Source organism: Engraulis encrasicolus, chromosome 22, assembly GCF_034702125.1.
Source record: "Engraulis encrasicolus isolate BLACKSEA-1 chromosome 22, IST_EnEncr_1.0, whole genome shotgun sequence".
NCBI lineage: Eukaryota > Metazoa > Chordata > Actinopteri > Clupeiformes > Engraulidae > Engraulis > Engraulis encrasicolus.
The window spans coordinates 47526528-47551903 of record NC_085878.1 but is presented as its reverse complement, the minus strand read 5'-3'; the positions used below and the strand labels follow the sequence as shown (position 1 = coordinate 47551903).

At 42.3% G+C, this 25376-nt stretch overlaps 2 protein-coding genes across 3 annotated transcripts; both read left to right on the top strand.

Moving 5' to 3' along the window:
• Positions 1 to 1531: 1531 nt before the first annotated feature.
• On the top strand, positions 1532 to 15271 carry tars3 (threonyl-tRNA synthetase 3). The gene is made up of 19 exons (XM_063188231.1): positions 1532 to 1896; positions 2215 to 2292; positions 2533 to 2720; positions 3880 to 4003; positions 4283 to 4407; positions 5295 to 5412; positions 5696 to 5760; positions 6390 to 6468; positions 7293 to 7439; positions 8961 to 9059; positions 9453 to 9619; positions 10805 to 10967; positions 11388 to 11525; positions 11700 to 11777; positions 12794 to 12894; positions 13107 to 13211; positions 13577 to 13649; positions 14107 to 14221; positions 14481 to 15271. Exons 1-19 carry the CDS (start codon positions 1567 to 1569, stop codon positions 14627 to 14629), a joined length of 2442 nt encoding a protein of 813 aa, XP_063044301.1. The 5' UTR covers positions 1532 to 1566; the 3' UTR covers positions 14630 to 15271.
• A 419-nt stretch (positions 15272 to 15690) lies between these two features.
• Positions 15691 to 22011, top strand: tm2d3 (TM2 domain containing 3). Of its 2 annotated transcripts, none has more exons than XM_063188229.1 (6): positions 15691 to 15856; positions 16540 to 16635; positions 16843 to 17015; positions 17301 to 17475; positions 20046 to 20121; positions 20584 to 22011. In XM_063188229.1, exons 1-6 carry the CDS (start codon positions 15745 to 15747, stop codon positions 20747 to 20749), a joined length of 798 nt encoding a protein of 265 aa, XP_063044299.1. In that variant the 5' UTR covers positions 15691 to 15744; the 3' UTR covers positions 20750 to 22011. The 2 variants fall into 2 exon arrangements, with proteins under 2 accessions (XP_063044299.1, XP_063044300.1); XM_063188230.1 differs by having other exon boundaries at positions 15699 to 15850.
• Positions 22012 to 25376: the final 3365 nt, after the last annotated feature.

Below are 25376 nucleotides of genomic sequence, written 5' to 3'. Positions count from 1 at the left end.
GGTGCTGTGGCTGCTTTGCTGTTCTTTGATTTCACAGTAAAAACTCTGGTGCGCTGTGGTGTAGAGGGGTCTCGGGTGTACAGTAGTACCGGCAGATGAGCTCAGGGAGGGAAACCTTGCGGAAAAATTCCTGTGCCAACATCTGGCACAACATCTGGCACAACTCTGACCACGACCAGATCTTTCAGTGTCCACACTACAAAGTCACAGTAAGAGGAACCTGTCACAAAGATCTGTGTCTGCACCTGTGCGTAATACCTGTGGCCTTGTTTGAGTTGCATAGTGCTGTCACAGTCTTTGCCTCTCGTTTGCGGTAAGTTGACTATTGCGAACAGCAGAGCCCCAACATGCGTACAGGACTCCGCAATGCCAGCCATACAGGTACAGTGGGCACAGCTGACCTCCCAGCTGCCAGTTATGATGATCCACTGTTTCAGCGGAGGGTCGTTTACGCGCTGGGAGTGCATGACCTAAGGAAACAAAAAAATGGATAGGCATTGTTCACTTTCATAACAATGACAAAGTTTCACTCTATGCAGGACTGCTACCCACTAGTAGATTGACCACCATTACCATAAAAACTACTAGCCTGTGAGCAAAAGTTAACATCAATGCCTGATAGCCTACTGCTGTGTTTATTTTTGTAATAATATGTACAATATACTGTTTCTTTGTATATCTTAGGACGTGCATGACAACCACTGAATGTTTACATTAGCCTACATCTAGTCAGATCACTGCCTTAAATACCGTTTAGAACACTTGAAAACACGTGTTGCAGCTGTACAGCAGTAGAAACAGATTTTAGCTTACCTCTGCTCTGACCACGACATTCTCCTCCTGTTTAATGACCTCCATACCACTCAGATGTCCAGCGTTCACTTGTTTGAAGGCTTCTACTGACTTGTAACACTTAAACTCGTTCAGAGTATGAGCACTGACACAGCAGAGCAGACTAGATAAGCAATGATATCCGAAAGGGTGAACTTAGGCAGTAAGGCAACTTCATTCCTTACTAGGGACTTCATACGGATCCAGTCCATTTATAAGGCCAATCTTCTCCATATACCGATCTCTGGCTTCTTTCTGCAATGTATCCCTATATATTCCACACCCTTTCTTGCATTTTAGCATGTTTCTCTCTCAGTAAAATCGTGTTTCTTCCTCGGTCTTTGTTTCGCGTCTGCCTTTGTTTACTAGCGGTAAGGCACGAAACATGGATCCGATATCCCATAATGCAACACGTGTGCCCGCGCCCAATTACTTGAAGGTTTATGCAGAACCTGCAAATATATTTGATGAAATAAAGCGTCTCTAAAGTCCAATTATTAGTAATAACATTTCCCATAGACACACAATCATTTGTAATGCATCTGTAATACATTCTTAATAACACACATGAAAATACATGCAGCTTGTGGGTGGCTTGTTGAGAGACCAAAGCAAAGAAAGACCATCTTTGCCTGAAGTGTACCCATGTGTCCGGCGGAGGCCGCTGTGGCTTTCTTTCTTTCCACTGATCAGCTGTTCCCATCCCCTCCTCCTCCTTTTGATCGGGATTTAAACATGGCGGAGCGCATGGCTGCACGTTTGGCCGCTCAGGAGAAAGAAATAGAGCTGTTAAGTGTTGAAATTAAACGGCTCCGTGATGGCATTTGTGGAGGCCAGGACATACTCAAGGCTGTGGCCAGTAGTAGTCCGGAGCTGGAGGACCTTCGCACCGAGAACGAAAAGCTGAAGTACCGCCTTATCCACCTCCGCCGGGGTCTCCAAGAGGAGCTAGCACAAGAGGCAAAGCAGGGCCCAACACAGCCCCAGAAAGACCAAGAAAGAAGAGAGAAACCAGTAAAGGAAAAACAAACCAACAACATTCAAAAGAACAACACACAACAGAAGGTTGTTACTGTTTTCTAACTAGTGATGGCTTCCTTACAGCGATATTGTGCCTGCTCCTTTAAATAGGGGTCATCTAAGTGGCCAGTAATGTCACTGGCAAATGCAATACTGTGCAACATCAGTCTCAAATGACAGCTGAGTAGTGGGACAGGACATGGCCCGCTCTGACCAGCACTGTTTTGCTCCAAATTATTTGTTTCTATAATGACAAAATGCTACACTCACTGATTACAGTATACCTGATGGTATTCCCATTTTGGCACATTGGAATGTTGGGCATCTTGATTTCCTTTTCACATTTGTCATGGTCCTTTGCAGCCTGTCACCGCAGAGCCCAAATCAGCAGAGAAGACCAAGAAGAAGGAGAAGACGGGGGGAGAGAAAGCTTCTGCAGAGGTTTGGATCTATCTCAAACAGAAACTTGTCCTAATACCTTTAAAAAGTCCAAAATGTCCTATTTTATTACTCAACAGTGTAAGCCTAAATCCTGTCTCTATTAGCACTATGCATTATGTCAACATGTTGACAGTTTGACAGTGCCAAGGCTGTACTGTTTTTCACTACTTTGGCCTATAGCCCCAGCAGAGCTCCATAATTCAAAGTCTGATAATACTGATGCTCCTTTATCTCCTTCAGCTTAACCCGTGGCCCAGCTACATAGACGAGCGCCTGGAGCTGTACGCGGAGCTGAAGAGGGAGAGTGATGCCCTGTTGGCCAAGCACGCCGCTGAGAGCCACCCCATCTCTGTGGCGCTGCCTGACGGCCAGACGGTGCAGGCCCAGGCCTGGGTCTCCAGCCCCTACCAGGTCGCCTGTGGCATCAGGTGAGTGAGTCAGGAGGGTGGTAGGGTGGGGGTCAAGTGGAGTTGCTGCGTTTGGTTGATGTCTGTGACAATTACTTTATTCTGGATTGATGTTGCTGGTGTATACGGTTCGGGAGCATGTTCATAGTGTTACTGCTGCACCGTAAATAAAATGGAATTGGATTGAACTGGTGGTAGGGGGGAAACGCAGTGATTGGTTCTTGTTCGGCACATTTTAATCACATGCATGTTGGTTTAATAAGGTTCAGGATCCAAAAAGTAAAACTGTAAAGGCCCAATGAAATTCTCCTCAACAGAGATAAGCTCTCCCGTTAAACTTACTTTTTTATTCCTGTTTAATGATGTTTTGAGGCCTTTGCACACATTTGCAGACTAGACTAGATGTCGCACATCAGCATGTGCTTCCTAGTAGCGAGGTGCATTTGCAGGCCTTTTGCTAGTACTGACAAGTACCTACATTAGTGTGACACACTCCATGCCTTTGTTCTGTGCAACAGCAAAGCATTTCAGCACCACTCCGCTGTCCAAAATAGGGAGCCACTGGCTGTTTTTTTTGTCTGTGAATTGTCTGTGTTGCATAACAAAGCACCATGAAAACAGTCTGCTTTCACCAGACAGAGAGATCTGTTGAGTGGTCTGGTCAAGCTCAATGCATTCATTTGGCAGTCAAAACAGGTGGATCACTTTGTTCGTAGGAAATATAACGTTGTAGATAGGCCGAGGAAAAATACAGGCACTGTGGAGAAAGAAAGTATTCATTCGCATAGTCACTCTGGAAAACAGCAGGTCCTCATTTGTCTAATCCACCTTCCAAGTTTTATAAAAATCAGTTCAGTAGTTATTAAAACGTTATGTTTGTACTGTATGTGTATTGTGCTGTAAACAGAAGGGGTTATTAGCATCATTCCATGGGTCAATGACACTTTAGTAGCAGCACCCATCAGGGTGGTGCAACCGCAGCTAATGGTACTATTGTATGGATTGATTTTTTTTTTAGTGGATTATCTAAGAAGCATTTTCATTGCGGTGTATTTCCAATTACTAATTAATTTATGGGCATTAGCCCAATAAAACGTCATTGACCTCCACAGGCTACCATTAAATGTGTACATTTCAGTAAAATTAGGCTAAATAGGTTAAATGGCTGTTCTTTATGTAGCCAGGGTCTGGCTGACAACTCTGTGATTGCCCGTGTGGATGGAGAGCTGTGGGATCTGGACAGGCCTCTGGAGAAGGACTGCTCTCTGGAATTGTTACGTTTCGATCATGATGATGCCCAAGCTGTGAGTAAACTTCCTTCAATGGTGCAGTTATTTGGTCTTTGGGGTTGTTTCAAGTTCTTGAAAATGTGGCGACCGTTTTCTTTTTTTTTACAAGTTCTGTATTACCATAATAGACAACATATTTTCACAGCATTTACTGTTCATCAGGTAAAGTGATACTATTTTCATTGCAGTAGCTTACCTTTTACCACTCGTTTAAATGGAGATTGACACAAAAAATAGCCTATAGTAAGCTCTCCAGTGATGATGTACTTGCTTCCCTACCTGTGGGCACTGTAGGTTTACTGGCACTCCAGCGCTCATATCCTTGGAGAGGCCATGGAGAGGTTCTATGGGGGCTGCCTCTGCTATGGACCCCCCATTGAGAATGGCTTCTACTACGACATGTTCCTGGACGGACAGAAGTAAGTTGTCATTACTAAATTGAAGTCTTTATTATTTGTACTGTACATTTGTTTAGAGAATAGTCACATTCACGACTGCAATTTGTATATTTATGTATCAGAAGAACATGACAAACTAGGCAGACATTGTTGCCTAAAGCCATCTTCAGTGCCTTAACCATCTTCAATTTTTATTTGTGTAAGTGTTACGGGGGTTTTAGGGTTGTGTACTAATCAATGTTCGTAATAAACAAAATAGAAATTGAAGGTGTGCATGGGCAGGGAAAAAATAGAAATGAAAGAGTGTTTTGATTGATCGTAACCAGTAGTAGTAGTAATAGCTTTATTGTCCTCCATGGGGGAAATTTCTTCTAGTGAAAGGAGCGTAAGACATGAAAACAAACACAACACAGTCAGATTCCCAAAGCACACACATTCTCCCGTAACATAAACAAGACATTGGACAAGGACAGATATCATCCATCAACAGTGGTCAGTCCCAGTTGACCCCATCACATGGACATAGCATGGGAGGATGTGCAAACAGCAAATAAACAGATAAGCAGATAAAAATTAGGATACAAGGATAGAAAAGGATAAAAGCATTAGAGTGTCATTCATTCACTCTCAGGCCTGCTGAGACAGGGTGTGCAAATTGCATGTTTGTTAAAAAACTAATTGCTTGTGGGATGTTTTTTTTTTAATTGCATGTGAATTGCATGTAAATTGATGTGAAGCAGAGATACAGTACTTTCGTGGTCTGGACTAATAAACAGTGATCGTGACTAAACCCACAGCTTCAAAGAGATTTGCTATGACCTCTCTCTCTCTCTCTCTCTCTCTCTCTCTCTCTCTCTCTCTCTCTCTCTCTCTCTCTCTCTCTCTCTTTCTCTCTCTCTCTCTCTCAGGGGTGTGTCCAGTGGCGAGTTTGGGGACCTGGAGTCCATCTGTAGAGGCATCATGAAGGACAAGCAGCCCTTTGAGAGGCTGGAGATCAGCAAAGAGACACTGCTGCGCATGTTTAAGGTTAGACCTCTATTCAGCATTTACGTATGGTACATTCCAACCCAGTGGGATTATCCTGCATAGATAAATCTGATGTTAACAGGACAAGTTGTTCTTTATCAAATCCATGAAGAAATCCCCATGATATTGGTATAATTAGGTGTATTTATTTGGCAAGGGTTTAAAGTGAATTTTGCTATGTTTATAATAAGTGCTAGTAGTTTGAGATGTAAATGAAATGTACTGTATTTGACAAATGTGGCAGTAGTTCACAAACCTGCTGTTTTGCTTCTTTTGCCTTCAGTACAATAAGTTTAAATGTCGCATCCTGAATGAGAAAGTTACCACCCCCACCACAACAGTTTACAGGTAAGCCAGGTACACTGTGTTGTATGGTTCATGATTGTGATTGGCTGATGGCAGTTGTAAATCAGGCATAAACACACACCATTCCAAATTAACATTCTATGCGCGACTAAGTTGGACGCGTCTGTCTGTGTTGATAATGAGAATATGGTGCATTTGGGGTAGGACAATACAGGAAGAGCACATCTTTGCACCATCCGTGGTTGGGGTATCAGTGTGATTACAGAGACGTTTCATCCCTGCTGTGTTTATCTCCCCTCGCTGAGTTTCTGTAGCAAAGTGTGTGTCTGGCAGTGCAACGAACGCGCGCGCGCCCAGTAGTGTTGGCACAGTTACCAACCACTTCCTCAACTTGTCAACTGAACGACGCGTGGCAAATTAATTGTTATTACAGCACTTTTAAAGAAATTTGGTCTTCGATTAAGTGCAACAGTGTTGGATAAGCAATAAGCCACTTGAGTCTGTGGGTTTGTGCTCGATTTATTACGGCTAAGGGAACGGCTATCGAACACAAAACCCATGGCCTCTCGTGGATTATTGCTTAAATATCATACTTTGCTTATCATCAATGTATGATGTTTTAATTGCCTTACAGTTGTGGTCCATTGTATAAAATTTAATGTCTTTTTCAGGTGTGGACCATTGATTGACCTGTGTCGAGGACCTCATGTCAGACACACTGGGAAGATTAAAGCCTTAAAGATCTACAAGGTTTGTGAAGGAGAAACCTATTTTCATGGTACTTACCACTTCAGACACTTATTGTGTCAAGTTTTTCCACAAATGAGGCATACAAATGGATAATGCAGAGAATGAAGAGAAGGTTGATGGCTTTAAATGTCCAGGTTTTGTATTAGTGTATATCCAGAATTGAGGCTGCCCATACACAAATATCATCTTTTTCCTGAACATTTACCACCACCACCAATGTTTAAGTATTCATTATGGCTCGGAAATTCACTCTTCTCATGCCTGAATAGGTACAGGGTAGATCTTCTCCATTTTTAATTTCCAATCTTAGACCTAATGTAATGCAATGTGATGTAGACGTATTTGTCTGCAAACCCTCTGGTCAGACCAGCAAATATTTGTCCAGCAAACATTCATAAAAAAAATCAAATTCCTGGATGGGCAGCGTAGATTTTAGAAATAAACTACTGCCTATTTTTGTTGTTATTATTTTGGCCGTAGTCACCCTACTTTTGTATCTTGTAATGGTTGTGGCTATGTTACTGATGAAAAAATAAAATAAAAACGGCATAAAAAAAGAAATAGAAATAAACTACTTGCATTACACACTAGGTCTTTAAAGACATTACCAATTCAGTGCTCACATCAACAACATTATTATAGCCATGTCACATACAGCATTATATTACAGGAAATATGAAGACACATTCTATAATGTCAACCACGTGTGTGAACAATACATCAGTAGCGATTTTTCCCGTCAGTACACTTCCCTGTACAGTACATTGGCCACCGTACTGTCAGTGCCTCTAATCCCTACAGCTGTTGTTTGTCTCCGCTCTCAGAATTCCTCCACGTACTGGGAAGGCCGCTCCGACATGGAGACTTTACAGCGGATCTATGGAATCTCCTTCCCCGATTCCAAGATGCTGAAGGAGTGGGAACGCTTCCAGGAGGAGGCTCGCAACAGAGACCACCGCAAGATCGGAAAAGTACGGAGAAAAGAAATGAAAGCCGCTAGAAAATGTCCAGATCGGATGCAAAACCTACTACTTGCATTTGTTAAAAGTCTACATAAATGTGCTGTATTTCTAAAAGAATTGCAAACTTGCCAATCAGTCTAACTTTTGTTCTTTTGTCTTTAATCGCTGTACATGATCATATAATTTAAAGGCTCTTTTTAGATGGGTAATATTCAAAACAAAACAAAAATGTCAGACTTCTAAAATGGCACTTGGTTTTGCATCTGAACTCTTCAAATGTTCCCCCGTGAATGTTCCTCATTCATGAATGTCAGTAGTTAGATTCTGGAAGGGTGGCGCTCTTGAAAAACATTGTTTTGATGTTTGTGTGAATCTAATACCAGAGGTAGCCTGTGGTGCCCTCAAGTGCGCCTACAAGTGTACAGTGCCTTCATCAATGTCTCAGAGAACAATGTTTATGACGTGTATATCCCGTAACGCGGTTATATTCTCGAACTACATTATGTTTTGTGGGAGGATGTGTGCAATTGCCTACTGATTTTGTTGGAGGTGGCCAAGCTTCTTATCCTCTGTGGCCTGATATGTGTTCATCTAGACTTCTATTCATCTACTTCTTTTTTTCCTCTCCGTCTCAATACTGCTGGCCGGCCGCCCATGATTTGTGCGCCCCTCCGTGGGTCTGTTGTCTGATGAATGTTCCCGGCCCCCTGATGGAATCGCAGCAGGCAGGCTCACGCACACCGTTATGAAAGGAAATGAGTGCTCCCTCCTTGCAGCTGCTCATTGTAAATGGCTCTGTTTTGATCGAGAGCTTTTTTTTATTTAGAGTTTTTTGTGTCTATATATATACTACTGTATAGGTGGGAAAAAAACAAGTGTCTTATTGGCTGGTTTAAAACGACAAAAGTTTTTTCTTTTTCTGCATTTTAATGGTGTGCAAATAGTTGAGCAGGAGCACTTAGTCATGAATTCATGAGCAGATTTGCCTCCATGTGCTCCATTAGTCCCCCGCAGTGTGTTGGAAAAAGTTGCCGCAGTTCTCTTCTGTAACGCTTTTGGAGTGACTTATTTCCTAATGTTTTCTAGAGTTCTCTCATGATACTTTGGGAGTTCCCTCCTACAGCACTTGTCACAGAGTTCTTCCCTGTAACACTGTCAAGAGTTCTCTACTATAATGCTGTGGAGTTCACTCCAAGCATGTATCTTCTATAATACTGTTAGAGTTTTTCTCTGTAATAACACTGTCGGAGTTCTTTTCTACAGTATAACACTGTGGAGTTCTCTAACACCGTCAGAGTTCTTTCTGTTACCAAGGCCCTAAATTAACTTTTTTCACCACCTGCCAAAATGGCTTATAGATGTAAATCTTACTAGCCAAACACACTGTCACTAATGGGTCAAAATGTCTTTTCTGCCTGCCAAACTGAAATTTCACCAACATTTGGGCGGTTCGGTTGGCTGGTGTTAATTTAGAGCCCTGTTTCATTGTGGAAGTGTTTCTGCTCATGTGTCTTAACTCTGCCATCACAGGATCAGGAGCTGTTTTTCTTCCACGACCTCAGTCCAGGCAGCTGCTTTTTCCTCCCTCGAGGGGCCTATCTCTACAACACCCTCACAGAATTTGTCAGGGTAAACAGACTTTTCCACACATAGCAGTCTGCAGATACTTATGTACTTAGCAACCACACAAAGTAAAAGCAATAATGCATCAGATGCTGTACTTTTTAATTATGCCAATGTATGCATTTGAATTTAATTGTGCCAATGTATGCATTTTATTTACATATAACCATCAGAGAAATAGTTTGCACTGCTACAAATTTGATTCATAATTGAAGAAAGAGCTGTACACAGTTGCAACTTGCAACTCTATAACAAGTAGTGTGTGGTGTGCAGTTTTCTCCTCAATTGTGTTTTTTTTCTGTTCTATTTTGGCTGTATGATAATGCATTTGCTGTCCCCCTTTGGCTGTTAAGAATGTTTTTGCTGTCCTCCGTTGGCTTCTTCCATGGCCATGCACAGGAGGAGTACAACAGAAGAGGCTTCCAGGAGGTGGCGTCTCCCAACATCTACAACAGCAAGCTGTGGGAGACCTCCGGCCACTGGCAGCACTACAGTGAGAACATGTTCTCCTTCCCCGTGGAGCAGGACATCTTCGCACTCAAGCCCATGAACTGTCCTGGACACTGGTAACCAAATGCCTGAAGTAGCTCTGACGCACGGATTGTGCATCTGTGTTTTACATTTGAACTAGCTGCTCTTTTTCTGTTCTTCTGTGAAATGTGTTTTGTTCTTCTTTCGCATACTTTTATTGCAGAGTTGGACTAATACTGCTATACAAAGGCAAAGTGCAATAACTACATGTTTTGTGAAAATTGAGTTTAGACTGAAAATGGTCTTCTAAACAGTGTTTCCCAACCAGGGGTACGTGTACCACAAGGGATACGCGAACACACTGCAGGGGGTACTTGGGGAAATGTTATTATTATAACAAATGTGTGGAGCAGTCACATCAGGACAGAGAAAGCAATGTAGAACATGAATTGGGGGGTACTCAGGCCACAACTAAGATGCTTAGGGGGTACGCAAGACAAAAAAGGTTGGGAAACACTGTTCTAAACGCCTCATTTATCTTGTGACAAAGCCTTATGGTCCAAATGTGTCCCGTGTTAGAGAGATTGCCATGTCAAACTTGCAGTAAGCTTAAGTACAATATCACAATACTTTGAAGGCCTTTTTCTCGATGTTCATGTTGGTTTAGTTACTGCACTTCGCCTTTGTAGGGCAGAATAGGCATATTGTCCACAGCAGTGTTTCTCGACCTTTTTTTAAGCGAGGCACCCTTTCAATTCATGAAAAATTTCAAGTCACGCCGTATCAAGCCGTAACATGGCATGGCATCCGATACCACACAAACTTAGAAAAGTAACATATTTGGAGACGTCACACAACTTACGTTCGAAGTTGCAGCTTACTGGGGCGACCTAAATTTATTATTTTGCGTAAATGGCAGATGAAAGATTCCACTGACTAAGCATTCATTTAGACAAATATGTATTATATTACACAATTTATTTATCAGCCATGTTTCCACGGCACCCCTGAGGGTGGCCTGCGGCACCCCAGGGTGCCTCGGCACCCCTGTTGAGAAACACTGGTCCAGAGGATGGTTCAGAAAAGTACTTTCCAGAGAAACAAACATTATTGTATCAAATACTCGTTTGTTTTTGGACCACTCATTATAAAAAATATGTAGAACGATCGATTCATTCTCTCATCAACCACTTTTGATGACCACTTCTTTTACTGTGTCATCTTCTTTTTATTTATGTTCCTCCAACCTTCACTTTTCCGTCTGTTTCCGTCATTCCTAGTCTGATGTTCAGCCATCGGCCACGATCCTGGCGCGAGTTGCCCCTCAGACTGGCCGACTTTGGGGTGCTCCATCGCAACGAGCTGTCTGGGACTCTGACCGGGCTCACTCGCGTCCGCCGCTTCCAGCAGGATGACGCTCACATCTTCTGCACCATGGAACAGGTAGGTAGTGGTACTAAAATAAGCATGTACCTTCTTGCATAAGTGCTTTCAGGAAAGAACATTGAAAAGCAGATCATTGAAGTGCACTGGGATATTGCTAGAGAGAAATGAGTTGACCTGTACATAGATTGCTGTTTTTCATGTTGTCATTTTTTATGTCCTCGACTCAATTTGATGGTACTCAAAAGCCTCATATTTTTCTCTTTCAATCTAGTGGCTTTTGTCCTGTTTCTCCCTTTGTCCTTGTGTCTCCCGTCTCCTATTTTTACCCCATGACCCCCTCCCCCATCAGCAGCCCCTCATCTCTCCACCTGCTCTCTCGGTCCATCCTTTCACCCACAACTGTCATTGTTTTCCCCCTTTTATTTCTATTATGATATAATGCAATCCTGGGTCACGGCTGTACTCCTCTGCCCTTAGATTGGCTCTGAAATGAAGGGCTGTTTGGACTTCTTGCGCTGCATCTATGATGTCTTCGGCTTCTCCTTCCAACTCAACCTCTCCACGCGGCCAGAAAAGTACCTCGGCGACATTGCCGTGTGGAACCAAGCTGAAAAGGTAGCTGTAGAATAGAACTCGGAGTTTATCTGACATTATTACTGCTGAACATCATGTACTCTTAAAAATGAAAAATGTGCTATTTTTGGGCCTTTTACAATATTTGCTCTGGCTTTGAGATAATCACTTTTTTATTGCCATGCCGCTGAACTGAGCTTTCTTTGCTCTTTAAAGCAACTGGAGGAAAGTCTCAATGAATTTGGGGAACCTTGGAAACTAAACCCAGGGGATGGAGCCTTTTATGGACCTAAGGTAAATTAATGACTAACACGTTGGTTAGGTAAAGATACTGTATGAAACTGATATCAATATTAATGTACACGGCCAGAATAACCTCACAAGGCAAATGCACAGTATCAAAGTGCGCACAAACACTAAAGCTATCTCTGTTCCTATTCTTAAGTACTGCTCCTACCCTACAGGCATGAACATATTAAGACTTTAGTATTGCAAAACGGCACAACAGGAATGATGTGTGTGTGGGTGTGTTTATGTGGGTGTATGTTTTCATAGCCTCTTTTATAGTTCTAGTTATTTATTCATTCATTTAGTTAAGTGGTTCTTAACCTTTTTTCTTGAAGCACCCCCTGACCTGTGCCCAAGACAAGCCGCAAACCCCCAACCCAAGCGTCTACGGGTGTATACGCACTAAAAATGTATTTGAGTGATTAATCTTCAGACATTAATCTTCAGACATTAATCAATACTTTAATGACTTTATATGGGGACCAAACCATGTTTTAATTTGGTCTTGATTTGACCTAATTATAATGTTTGGAAGCAGAATTTTGATCACAACCTCAACGCAAACAAAATTCCGCGCACCCCCTAAAATCTCTGGCGCACCCCCAGGGGTGCCCGCACCCCAGGTTAAGAACCACTGATTTAGTTGACCAGAACAACAAATATAAAGTCTGCAACACCAGGCTCCTGCTTCTGTTTTTTAAAATGATGTTTCAGGCAGCATGCCCATCATGACATGGACAGGACATGCTGCCTGGAAACATCATTTTAATAAAAAAGAGAAATCAGAGCCTGGTGTTGCAGACTTTTTTTGTTGTTCCAGTTTACTTGACTTCCAGCGCCCAATGGTATTGAGACGGATGTGTGTGTTTTCTTAGCTCAACTTCATTAATTTAGTACTCTGTTATTACACAGGCCTAAAAGTGCATTCCCCTCACCCCCTTCAAACTTGCAAGGGAATTGCCACCATAGTACAAACCATAATGTCAATGCCATTCTTAATGCCATTTCCTGATTGACTACAGATTGATATTAAGATCAAAGACGCTATTGGTCGGTATCATCAGTGTGCTACCATCCAGCTGGACTTCCAGCTTCCAATCCGCTTCAACCTGACCTTTGTAGGGTGAGTCATCATCTGCCCTTTCGGACTTTTGCAGCCTTTTGAGTCTATATTTAAAAGATGATATTCTTGCAGCATTTACTGAGCGTGGGAGTGTGAATGAGGGAATGGACTGAAAGTGCTAAAAGTGAATGTGTAAATGTAATCACCTCCCATTTCCTGTGCTCTTTTTTTCCTCCTCTCTTCCTTCCTTTCTTTCTTCTTTTTCTTAACAGTAAGGACGGAGATGACAAATCGCGGCCCGTCATCATTCACAGAGCCATTTTGGGCTCTGTGGAGAGAATGATTGCCATCCTGACAGAGAACTACGCTGGGAAGTGGTGCGAAAAATATTATATCTATGACCAAATCCATATATGTACAGGAGGCCTTCATTGAGATTTCATGTGTATATCTGTCATTCATCTCTCCGGAATTGCACAAATCGCATACCCAAGTACAAGATGTAGCCAAAATAGCTCTGCAATGATGGCTTCATTTAATTTTGATTCATTTTATTCAATTAAATCAGTCATCTGTTATTTTAATTTCCTTCATGCCACAATAATAGTGAGTCATTCTGTGGACACTGGCACTTGGCGGATGCTCCAGCTGAGAACAGCGTTAATTGTCAAGGTTGTCTTCTGGCAGGGTGTAATCATGTCGTCATGTGGATGGTGTATTTTTTCTTCTTCTTGTCACACAGGCCGCTGTGGCTGTCCCCACGGCAGGTGATGTTTGTCCCCGTTAACCCCTCACTGGAGGACTATGCCAAAGAGGTACACCTCGATTTCCTTACGCCTTTCCTTTTCACAAGTTGTCCCTTTGTCCTTCAAGGGATACTATGCAACGTTTGTTTGGTTTTCTTACGAGACTCTCACTATGGGTTATAGGATTAAATGGTCAGCACAAAATGTTCACGAGTCATTATAAAGTCAAATAAATCCTTTTCCAAACAATGGCTGCCATAGTGGAAGCGCAAACATTGTGGGGCATTCGCCCTCGTATTGCGTCATGAAACCGTCTACCGACTGACTCAGATGATTCATTAACCTTGAAAATGTTTCCGAGTGTTGATTCAAATAATTATGACTATCGTTGTTTGATTAAATTCAGTGGCTGTTGTAACTTTGATCTTGTACATAGATGTTTTATGTTTATTGCTGGTTGCCACTGGAAACACTGACTCTCTCTCTCTCTCTCTCTCCCCCTCTCTCTCTCCTTTTCCTGCCTTAGTTATGCAAACGGTTCGTGGAAGCAGGCTTCATGGCAGATGCCGATCTGGACTCAAGCTGTCTGCTGAACAAGAAGATCCGCAATGCCCAGCTCGCGCAGTACAATTTCATCCTGGGTGAGAAAAATATGAGTCTGCCGTGAAAGAAATAAACATCAAATCATCTTTCCCATTTTTTTGTCCACTGTGGTGGTGCAAGGGAAGTGTCATTTGCCAACAAAAAGCTCTTTGTGCCATGCCATGCCATGCCATGCTATGCCGTGCCTGGTGGGTGGGTGGGTGGGTTGGTGTTGGGAAAGCTGTCTTGTGTTTTCGTCCCTTGGCACTACCTTGAGCATCTTTCTGCTTTCCCATTTTCATTTTTTCTTTTTGGCAGTGGTCGGCGAGAAGGAGCGGATGACGAAGAGTGTGAACGTGCGCACGAGAGACAACAAGGTGCACGGGGAGCTGACTGTGGATGAGGTTCTTGATCGCCTGACCCTGCTCAAGGTGTCGCGCTGCCGCAACGCAGAGGAGGTGTTCTGAGTTAAAGCCGGACCTGCCAGCGCCTCGTTTGAAAAGCCATGTGTGCCGTTTTTTTTAAATTCTCAAGTCACGTTCATCATTGACTGAAGACAAGGAGATATCTTAATGTATGAGGGGAATATCAATGGCAAAAGATATAGGGAAATGAGCCAATGCAATGAGGAATTGAGTGAGGAGGGGAACAGTTAATACTTGTAGAGTATTTCATAATGTCAAAATGTTGATAAGACCTTTTTGACTGAGGTGGTTCGGTTGTCTGTGAAGAAGAAAGAAATTGTGTCCGTTTTTGACTGTTTTCCATTGTGTTTCATGATTGCACCTGAAAATTGCCTTTGTGTAATCCTTTTGAATGGGAACGTTTTGGAACACAGTAGTAATCAGACACACCAGACACATTGAGTATGGTAGCCTAGATAGGTTTAGAGTAGAAATCATGATGGAACAATGAAGGATGTAACGATGGTCAGATGAAATTATGCACTGCTGAAGGACTGATTCATATTTATTTCAGAGTAAACATATCATGGCTGAGTGATCTTTGTATGTCCAAAAAAAGGATTTGTTATGGAGTTTGTTATTAAGCTCTATCTCCATGTAAGTGCTTCTTGATCTGTGAAATAAATACCAGAATACTTCTGTTCACTTGACTGTTTATTTCTGTCAAACAAGACAAGTTGTTTTGGGAGCGGAATGCCATGGCCACAGGCCAGCTTATTCATTTTACAGTTATTAGTTGCACACCATGAGCTCTAACAGCTAGCCTATTCATCATTTTCAACTCGGAGACTTAACCCACTATGAGAATAACTCTGCATGTCTTCAGAATTTTGCTCCGATTAGTAAACCAGTGATGAAGGTTCATGGCATGGTCCACATAAAGTCATTAATTGTTTGTTTATTTATTTGTTTATTACTTTATTTATTTATTTCTTAAAGGTGGGTGTCTAATGTACCACTACGTTTATACCACACGTTTAGTGTGTACAGTAAATTCATTGAGTTGGCTTGGATTGGGAAAAAACATTGTCTCTGGTACAGTAGTCAGTGGGATGACACAGAAAGGACCATGGAAATAAGAGGGCGGGGCTTGAAGCAGCAAAGAGGAAGAGGTTGTCATGGCTTCCCTGCGCTGGTGGAGTGTTTTGAGGAGATACTGCATCATGAAAGCCTCTGGAATAGCGCTGCTGTTGATCACAGATCTTTGTTTTAAATCTGTATACGGTAAGGGTAAGGTCCTCTTTTGTATATTCATTCAAAGCAAATAATATACTCTCGAGTCGTTGATAATGGTGTGATTTCAATGAGGATGCTAACTACATCAAAGGCTAGCTATAGCTCATATTGTATACATAATACATAATACAATTGGGAAACATTTGTGTAAGGGTTCTTTGGTGTCGCACTTAACTGTGGGACGAGTGAAAAAGAAGTTGTAAGAACCACATGCTTTCTGTTATGGTTTTGCCTGTCTTGAACGCTTGAGGCTGTATGCTACAGCTAACATAAGCTAACTGGCTAATGCATTGCAGGTATGCAGGCCAGTTCATGTCACGACATAGATTTGTCTTCATAATCACAAAATATGGATTTAGGCAAGTTCAGCGCAGATAACCAAGGTCCAGAGGCAGGCACACATAGTGTCAAAATCATGTTGGCTTCTAATAGACGAGACCAGGCTCTAGTCAGCTAGCATGGGATGTCCAATATTGTTCACATGATATTAATCCCTATTTTTGTTGTTAGTCAGTGATGGTGTGTACAACAGTGATTGTTAGCCTTGTAACAGCCAGGCAAAGATGGGTGAGACAAAGGTTTGATCCAAGCTTACCATGGTCTGGGACTTCAGGCTATTTTTCCTCTCCCTCACATGACTGCTTGTAACCCACTCTCTCCCTTCTGTATCACACCAGGGTACATGAGTGCTGCTTATGTGGGGCAGGAGGCTCTAAGCACCGCACATTTCAATCCTGTCACCAGCAGTCCAGTGGCCCCTCCTGTGTCTTCAGGTAAACATTGCTTTAGTATCTCCTTACCTGATTATAATTACCGGCGTAAACAGATGTTGAAATGTATGCATGCAGATTTTGTACTTATAGGAAGTCTAAAAACATTTTATTTCTCTTTGAAATGAACTCATCCCATAACCCCCATTGAAATCAATTGATTGCACAGGTAGTCAACATTTAATGTGGTTTTCCATTTCAAACCCAAAGCTACTCCAGGTGCACCAGAGGGTGACATCTCCAAGTGTCCGAGTGGTGGGCTATGCAACAAGCTTCCTGCAGACTGTGTCTCCTGCAGCTACCAGGAGCACAAGCTGTCCAACTGTACCTATGGGAAGTCAGCAGCGTTTTTGTGCAGACCGAACAGAGGTGTCCACTGCACAGTGAGTTTGGATGACCCAACATTACATTTCAGTATCCTCACAGCGTGTGTGTGTGTGTGTGTGTGTGTGTGTGTGTGTGTGTGTGTGTGTGTGTGTGTGTGTGTGTGTGTGTGTGTGTGTGTGTGTGTGTGTGTGTGTGTGTGTGTGTGCGCGCGCGCGCGGTGTACGATAAGCATACAGTATGTGTGGATGTAGGTAAGGTATAGAGATCTGTGTGCGAGAGTGATAGAATAGTTTTCAGTGTATCTATTCCTGAATTGTCCCGTCTACTCCGTTTGATTTCAGGATGAGTCGGGTAAACAGCAAACAGAGTTCAACCAGACTCTAACGTGTCAGTTCTGCTGGCAACTGGACCCATCTCAGTACCGCTGCAAAAATGAAACCAACTGCATGACCGTGGCATGCCCACGCAGGCGATACAACACCACTTGCAAAGTGCTGGATCACGTCCACTGTCTGGGTACGTCCAGACTTGGCACTATTTTGTTTTTGTGAAAGTAACATGTAATACACGCACCAGGCTTGTACGAAATTCAGAATTTCTGAATTAAATTCAATTCAGGATGTGGAATTGAATTTGAATTGAATTGACCCCACCCCTACAGGATGTTGAATTGAACTGAATTTGAATTACAGGAAATGGAATTCAAAATGGAATTGAAACTCACTGCAATTCAGGAAGTGGATGAACACACAACTTTTGTGTTTTCAAAATAATAAAATACAACAATAACAGTGTAACTAAGTACAATAGCATTAATACAAATATATATTGCTAATAAATTTAACTACAAATGTATTCAGCATTCAAAATGATAAGTAAATGTTGTATAAACCATGCAGGCCCCCATTGTGATTTTCAGTAGTTGCATGTATAATAATTAGTGTTATGCAAGGCCTACAGATGACTTTCACACTTCTTATTTGTTATGTACCAAAATGTATGTAAATATTACCACCTAAGGTCTACAGCAAATAGATAATGGCATTGTACTAACTCAAAATGGAAGTTAAAAAAACCCGAAAGTCAAATAATTACCTACCCAAATCCTAAAACACTGCTAGGAAGCAGCCCAACAGGTGACCTAAGGGGGCTATAATTCACTCTTCCCACCCACCTCAGAGCCGGGAATAGACACATGCTTATAAATATACAGCACCATCTAGTGTTCTTATTTTGTCATTACTTTGAGTTTCTTTTAATTTTACACCACCACCCAGGGATGGGCAAAGACACAACTAAATTTATTTCAAAATACAATGCAAAATAAGATGTTACAAATATGTTACAAAATACATAACAGTAAATGTATCAATAATCAAAATACTGTATTTTGCATTTTCAAATACACAAAATACAATAGAAACTAGGTATGTAGGTCTGTCCTGACATTCAAGCTAATGAGTCTGGCTAATCGGTGTAGCGGTTAGAGCCCCAGTTTTGCATGCCAGAAGTTCAAGGTTCGAGTCTCAGCAAGGAAACTCAATTTCCCTTCGCTACTCAATGGCTTGTATGGCATGACCAAAAATAACAATTCAATTCACTTACACAATAAAAGGTAGGCCTACTTTAAACCACACAAACTCCTGTGTAACCATCATTTCCAGTCATTGAACAAACAATAATGTTAAGTTCTTGTAATTATGGAGAAGGCTATATAAACAATGGGCTACTTGGCACAACTAGCATTGAAAAAATGGTACAGATATGTCAAGGTCTGTATGTGAGTTCAATAAACAAGAAAGTGTATCTTGTAAATTATGTCCACGTATCTTGCAAAGCGTCACTAATGCACCATTTGTGGCCTTAGAGCGCCATCTTGTGTGTGATGCATGGTGCAGCATTAGTTATGATCACGGTTGCACCTTTGGTGCTTAGCATGGCAATTTCAATTATTGATGATATTTTATCAAGAGTGGCGTTTTTTGATCCAACAGTATATATTCAATAATTCAGAATTTTGAGGCTGGTTATTCGTTAGTAACTCGTAGTCAGGTAGTCACCTGACAATGTTACCTGGGAATTGAACTGTCAATCTTTGGAGTCCTTCACCCCTTTCCCAGACAAACACTTTTACATTCCAATATAGCTACAAGCATCACTTACATACTATTTGATCCGTGTTCGTACTATGTAATTGCATTGTTCAGGAGAAAGTAGGCTATTGTATTTTCTCTTATTTTGAAAATTCAAAATACAGGGGGGAAAGTATTTTGAAACAAACTTCAAATACTTGTAATTCACTGACATGAAATACCAAATTCAAAATACTATTTTCTATTTCGAAATGTATTTTAATTGAAGTATTCGAGATACTGACCATCCCTGCCACCACCTAGTGTCAGTATTATGTCATTGCTTTGAATTTCTTAGAATTTAAATTCTGTGAAATTCAGTTTCCTGCCATTCCAATTCGAATTGCAATTCCATTTCCTGTTTGGAATTTCAATTCAATTCATATTGAAATTCAAGAATTGAATTTGAATTTTGGGGTCATTCTCAATTCAATTCGGAATTTCGTACAAGCCTGGCACGCACGCACATACACAGATTTAAAAAAAATGTAACTATTATCCGTTGACCATGAATTGTGTTGTTTTGACTTAATATTTTGTTTTGACTTGATAATTCAAAAAGACTAATTATAGTGTGATCGAGATTACTTTACAATGATGATTAAAACGATATTTGCATACGGTATTTCGGCAAGTCGATTTAGGGCATCTTAACACTTGCACTCAAAAAACTCTGTTAGCTCCTTCTTTCCAGCACCTTCTTAAACTACAGATATAGTGCTTCTTTTGCCATCTTTTGTTGCTATCTCTAGTCATGTTAAACAATATTAGTGAAAGGGGTGTGCATTTATATCACTTCTAAATTATGAGACAGTCTGTTTGATTGGGTATTATATCTAGGCATTCGAGGAAAAATGGCGTGATTGATGTTATTTGTTGTTGCTTTAAAGTAGGAAGTAGCTTGCTGGTTGCCATGTAATTATGGTCTAACAATCAACCCTAATCTCTCCCCAGGGAAGCGAGACTTCAAGAAGCGCCTCTACTGCAACTGGACCGGAGGCTACAAATGGTCAACAGCGCTGGCGTTAAGGTAGTAATCACTCACAAATCATTGTGATTCACACAGCTCATGCTGTGAGGCTTTTTGTTCAAACTCGACCGACCATGAAAGATAAGTTGGTCTCTTTACCACTGCAAAACATATTGTAGACACTTTAAGAAGTGGTAGGGTTATATGTGGTTGCATTAAGCAGTTGTCCTGAATCGACATTGTTGACCACAAAGAATTTGGGGAAATTTTAAGAGTTCTTTCCCCTGACATGTATAATTGTAGAGTACATTTTTGCAACCCTGGTTTATTGTGCGGTGTTTGTGTATAAATAAATTTTGTTAAGAAATTATGTGCGACTGTGCTTGAGTATTAAAGGAAATCGTTGCACAGAAAATTGCAGCATATTCTTTTTTTATGGTGTTCAGGCTTTTAAAGGTGTACCAGTGAAGCCCAAATATGTAATGTGTATTTGCCACATATTTTCTGTTTGCCTCTTTGCAGCATCACCCTTGGTGGTTTCGGTGCGGACCGCTTCTACCTGGGGCAGTGGCGTGAGGGTCTGGGCAAGCTCTTCAGCTTCGGAGGCCTGGGCATCTGGACCCTCATCGACGTGCTGCTCATTGGCGTGGGCTACGTGGGGCCCGCTGATGGCTCCCTTTACATCTGATCACCTGGCCCAAAAGATGTGGACTCTCTTCGGAAGGCAGTGTAGTGGTGGTGGTGGTGGTGGTGGTGGTGGAGGTTGGTCGAGAGTTTTGGGGTGGGAGTAGGGTGGTGGGGGTGAGTGGAGTGCTGTAGTGCTCCTCATTCATCTGCAGGAAGTAGAAAAATCACATCAAACTCTTTTCTCACACACACGTGAACTTGCACCCCACCCTATTTAGTTCTCTATGCACTCTATGCGAGGTGAAGTCACACTTGATACTGACCTGTGCATGTGCAGCCAACCAGGCTTCCACTGCAACAGCCTCCCTCCCACCCTTCTCCCTCCCCCACCCTTGTACCGACAGGACTCATGTCATGCCCAGTGTTGTCCTTATATGTGTTAGAGCAGTTCCAGGGCTCCAATCATCCCCACCTCCTCACCATCACTCAACCCGTCCCCACTCCTACACCATGCAGTGGGCCATGGAATAAGACTAATTCAGGGTTGGCCCCTGTGCGCAGCCACTGAAGCTCGTAAGCTTCCGGTCGTCGGCCATATGTATGCTATACCAGGCTGACCTATGAAATGGAGGACGACGGTGAACATGCGCTTTGCGACAGTGATGGGAAGCCGGCGAAGATGCACATTGATGCGGGGTGCCAATAGTTTGATTGATTTGTTTGCACATGAAAGCCTGTGTGGTCTATGAAGCAGAGTGCCACGTGGTCGAGCCGGACTGTGTGGCTGGGCTGACGGTTGCGGAGAGAACTCAAGTGATTGTGTTGTTTATTGTTTTTATTTATTTGGTCGGGTTGTAAACTGTAATGACTTACCCATGGCAGGATGAAAGAACGCTAAAGCAGAATTGAGTGGTTTGTGATTATGGACTCACTGAAGACAAACACTAGATGCTTTGTGTTCTTCTGCTGCACTGATACGTACATATTACCTTCTCAAAGGCATGCTGTTGCTGCTTCAGCTTCTACTGTTGTTTTTCTTGTTTTTTTGTTTTGTTTTCTACTCCTGAGAAGGATTTGAATGTTTTAAACCTTTAAGTTGATCGGTTGTTATTTTGTAAACGGAAATCGAAAAATAACAGAGTGAAGAAGGCTTTCAAAAATGGTTACAATCCATTGCGCTTGTGTGCATGGTTATGAACACAACAGATCACAAAAGGTAATTGTACTGGCATGTGTTGCACATACCGGTACTTGTTGTCAGATCACGTTGTCACATCACAGTAATAACAGGTTTTAAGAATAAATAAACTCGGTTATGTTTCAGTTCTCTGTATGTCTCTCCAGGCTTTCATCAACTTCAGTATAGGATGGGATTATCAGTTTATTTGGAAGAATTTGTACTTAGTTATTGTGGAAGCAATACTAGCAGGTTTTCCAACCATGCATCCAAATTATTCCAGTGGTGCAATTTTAACTTGAAACTGGGTGAAAAGTCCATCTGAATTTGGTGTGTTGCCTTCTGTGGTGTACTATATAATCACACTAAATTTGGAAACCATTCTGTTTCGGTCCTTGACCTTTAGTGGCTGAAAAGGAAATCTATGTGTTGCTTTAAATTGGAATAATGTAACAAAAAAAATATTGCTCAGCAAAGAAATACTCTGTCTGTGGCAGGCATACGGCTGTGAAAAACGTGCAGTCATCATATCTGAATAAAACCCTTCAATGACTCACTTTTGCTCTCTGTGTAGCTTACTCCTGGTACAACTAGGAAGCTGCGGAGCTGCTACACATACTGTAAACTGAATTACCAAAAGCATTTCCTCTCCTGCCTTGACTCACCAACTTAACTGCCATATTCTTATATACTTATACTGCCATACAGCAGAGCTTAACTGCTTAAATTCCATTCTCAACCCATAGGGTTCAATATGATATTGGTCCACCTTTTTGCCGTTTTTACAACTTCTACTCGTCATCTGGGAAGGCTATCCATAAGATACGGTTGAGTGTTTATAGCAATTTTTGACCATTTCTTCCGCTAGCTTATTGGTGAGGTCATACTCTAATGTTGGTCGAGAAGGCCTTCCCCTCAGTTTCAGCTCTTATTTATTCTAAGGTATTCTATAGGCTTCAGGTTGTGCAGGCCAGTCAAGTTCATCCATGTCTTTATGGATCATGTGCTCTGGAGCACAGTCATGTTGGAAGAGGAAGGGGCCCACTCCAAACATTGTCCAAAATGTTTTGGTATCCTGAAGTTCCTTTCACTGGAACGAAGGGGCCAAGCCCGATTCCTGAAAAACCACCCCACACCTCCTTCACCAAATTTCACACCCGACACAATACAGTGCAGAATGTACCATTCTCCTGGCAACCCCCAAGCGCAGACTTGCCCATCAGATTTTCATTTGGAAAGGCATGATTCATTATCATGCGTACCTGCACACATAAACAGAGTTTTAAAATGTCAATTTCAAAACTTCAGTTTTAAAATATCTCATTTGACAGGCTAAAATTCACCTGTCACAATGGAGTTTTTATGTCATGTGTATGTGTAAACGAATTTTAAGAATCAGCATTTAAAAATATCTGCAAACAGTACATGTACACAGATCCAAGGAAAGAAAGCCCTTTCCCTAGTCTGTCCTTTTACAATCTCGTATTACATTTACTAGCTTTCCCCATCATTACCTACCTATCTAAGCTGACCACAGAAATGTAGGAAGACAGACACTTCTTTGCCTGTTTTTCTGATGTGGCTTTATATCTGCTTCTAAATGCTGACAGCCCTCTAGACAGCCCTCTATGCTGAGAGTTTACATACACCATATTCACAGGTGGTGCCTAATGTAAGATGTTGAAATGTAAAATTTTCTAGTAGATGAAGTCATAAGTACTTGGAAACTGTTTTACAATTTCAGTCAGAAAATGGACTTCCTGCTTTCTGCCCTGGGCTATTCACCCAATATCTACTTGACCCCATGGGTCACGAAAAGGTCATTCACCCTTGACCCTGCAGCTGCACGCTGTTTCAGCACAAGTATGCTCTTTTTCACACTGTCACTCCTGCCTGTCAGTTGCGTCACTTTACTGCGCAAGGCCCATTTGCGAGCAACAGTTATGAGGAAAGAGGGGGTCCTTTCTCACTATTCTGCCTCGTTGCTGTTGCGTAACAAGAGTACAATGCCGTCCGTGGGAGTGCAAGCATGTCCCTCCTCTGCTCTGCACCGTGATTGATCTGTCTCTCTCACACAGGAAAGGAGGCACGCAGTGTGTAGTAGTCAGACTTCAGCACATACCACGGCACTAATATGCTCCTGCCTCCTCCTACGAGCAGGATGCCTCTGTTCAACTTGCCACGGCCTCACCCACAGCCTCCCACATAACAGCATACAGCAACAGCATGAGTGTACATGTGGGTGTGTGCTGTTGAAAGAGACCCAGCTGGCAGCCTTTCAGCTTATACTGGTGGCGGTGCATGAGCGTGCATGTGTGTGTGTGTAGTCAGTAGTACTGGCATTGATGTGGGTGACCAGCTGTAACAGCTGCTCTTTGTGAGTCATCATCGTGATATCTATTTTCTTTCACAAAGTTGTTGAAACGGATATACTTCCAAGAATGAATTGAGGTTTTCTTGTGTATTTTCTTTGTAGGCATAAGCTGAGTAAGCTGAGCGCTTAGGGCCTCTACCACAACCTCATAAATTGGGGCCTCCTAAATTGAGATTGACTACAAAAAATGTGTTATGAGGGGGGCCTCCTGACCAGTTATGTTTAGGGCTGCCTAAACCTTATAAGCAGCCCTGCTGTCGTAGAGTGGCTGGCCTGGCTATGGCTGTTATTAAACCCAAGTGCTTGGTGTTTGGTGTAGATGGAAAGGCACTCCCAAGTGTGACACCCATTACTCAGGCCAACGAGCAGGTGTAATTTAACCTCATCACACAGCCCAGACACTGCAGGTAATAACACTGTAGAGACTACACGTGAGTCATGTTAGGTGGAGGTAGTCATTTAAGACTCTGTAGGTGTAGTAGGGCATAGGCCTGCATTGACCAAAGAATAGAATGAATGTGGGAGTGGGACACTTAATTAGTGCTTACAAAAGGAAAAACACAAAATACATCAATTAGCATGAAAACTATTAGTTCCTTCTTCTGGCACACTTGCCAGCCCGTGTGGTGGCCAGGCTCACCATTGCCTAATTGCAGCGCATTTCCATGTCGAGCTCAGCATAATTTGCGTTACCATAGACGTCTGTCTGGTTGCTAAGAAACATCTGAATGTCATACCCTCACTAATTGAGTTCTACAATGTAATGGAGCTAAAGAATTGCCAGTGGCTTACTTCCGACGCCCCTCCCTCCCCCAAACGGTTTGTCGTCGCCTTGCTCTTCGCTACTTTCCAACCATTTCCACAGTGCCGTTTTTGACGTGCCCCCACTCACACTCCACTGGTGACGCTCAAGAGCCGTCCATCTGTGCAGAGATTCACACCAGCAAAGCCCACACGGTCTCCGGAGGGAGCGTGCCTGTGTACGTGCATCTACATTAGAAACCATAGCATCTGTGGGTTTGGGGGGTGGAATGTAAATCCTTGCGAGCACCTGCCATCTCACCACTTGATTTTACACATTGTATTGGTCCAAATGCTTTTCTGCATTATAATTGACAACTGTAGGACTCGGGACAA

Coding starts and splice junctions, on each gene's coding strand:
- tars3 (XM_063188231.1), top strand. CDS start 1,567: ATGGCGGAGCGCATGGCTGCACGTTTGGCCGCTCAGGAGAAAGAAATA. Junction 7,440..8,960: donor ACCACCGCAAGATCGGAAAA/GTACGGAGAAAA, acceptor CTGCCATCACAG/GATCAGGAGCTGTTTTTCTT. Junction 14,222..14,480: donor GCAGTACAATTTCATCCTGG/GTGAGAAAAATA, acceptor TCTTTTTGGCAG/TGGTCGGCGAGAAGGAGCGG.
- tm2d3 (XM_063188229.1), top strand. CDS start 15,745: ATGGCTTCCCTGCGCTGGTGGAGTGTTTTGAGGAGATACTGCATCATG. Junction 17,016..17,300: donor ACAGAGGTGTCCACTGCACA/GTGAGTTTGGAT, acceptor GTTTGATTTCAG/GATGAGTCGGGTAAACAGCA. Junction 20,122..20,583: donor TCAACAGCGCTGGCGTTAAG/GTAGTAATCACT, acceptor GCCTCTTTGCAG/CATCACCCTTGGTGGTTTCG.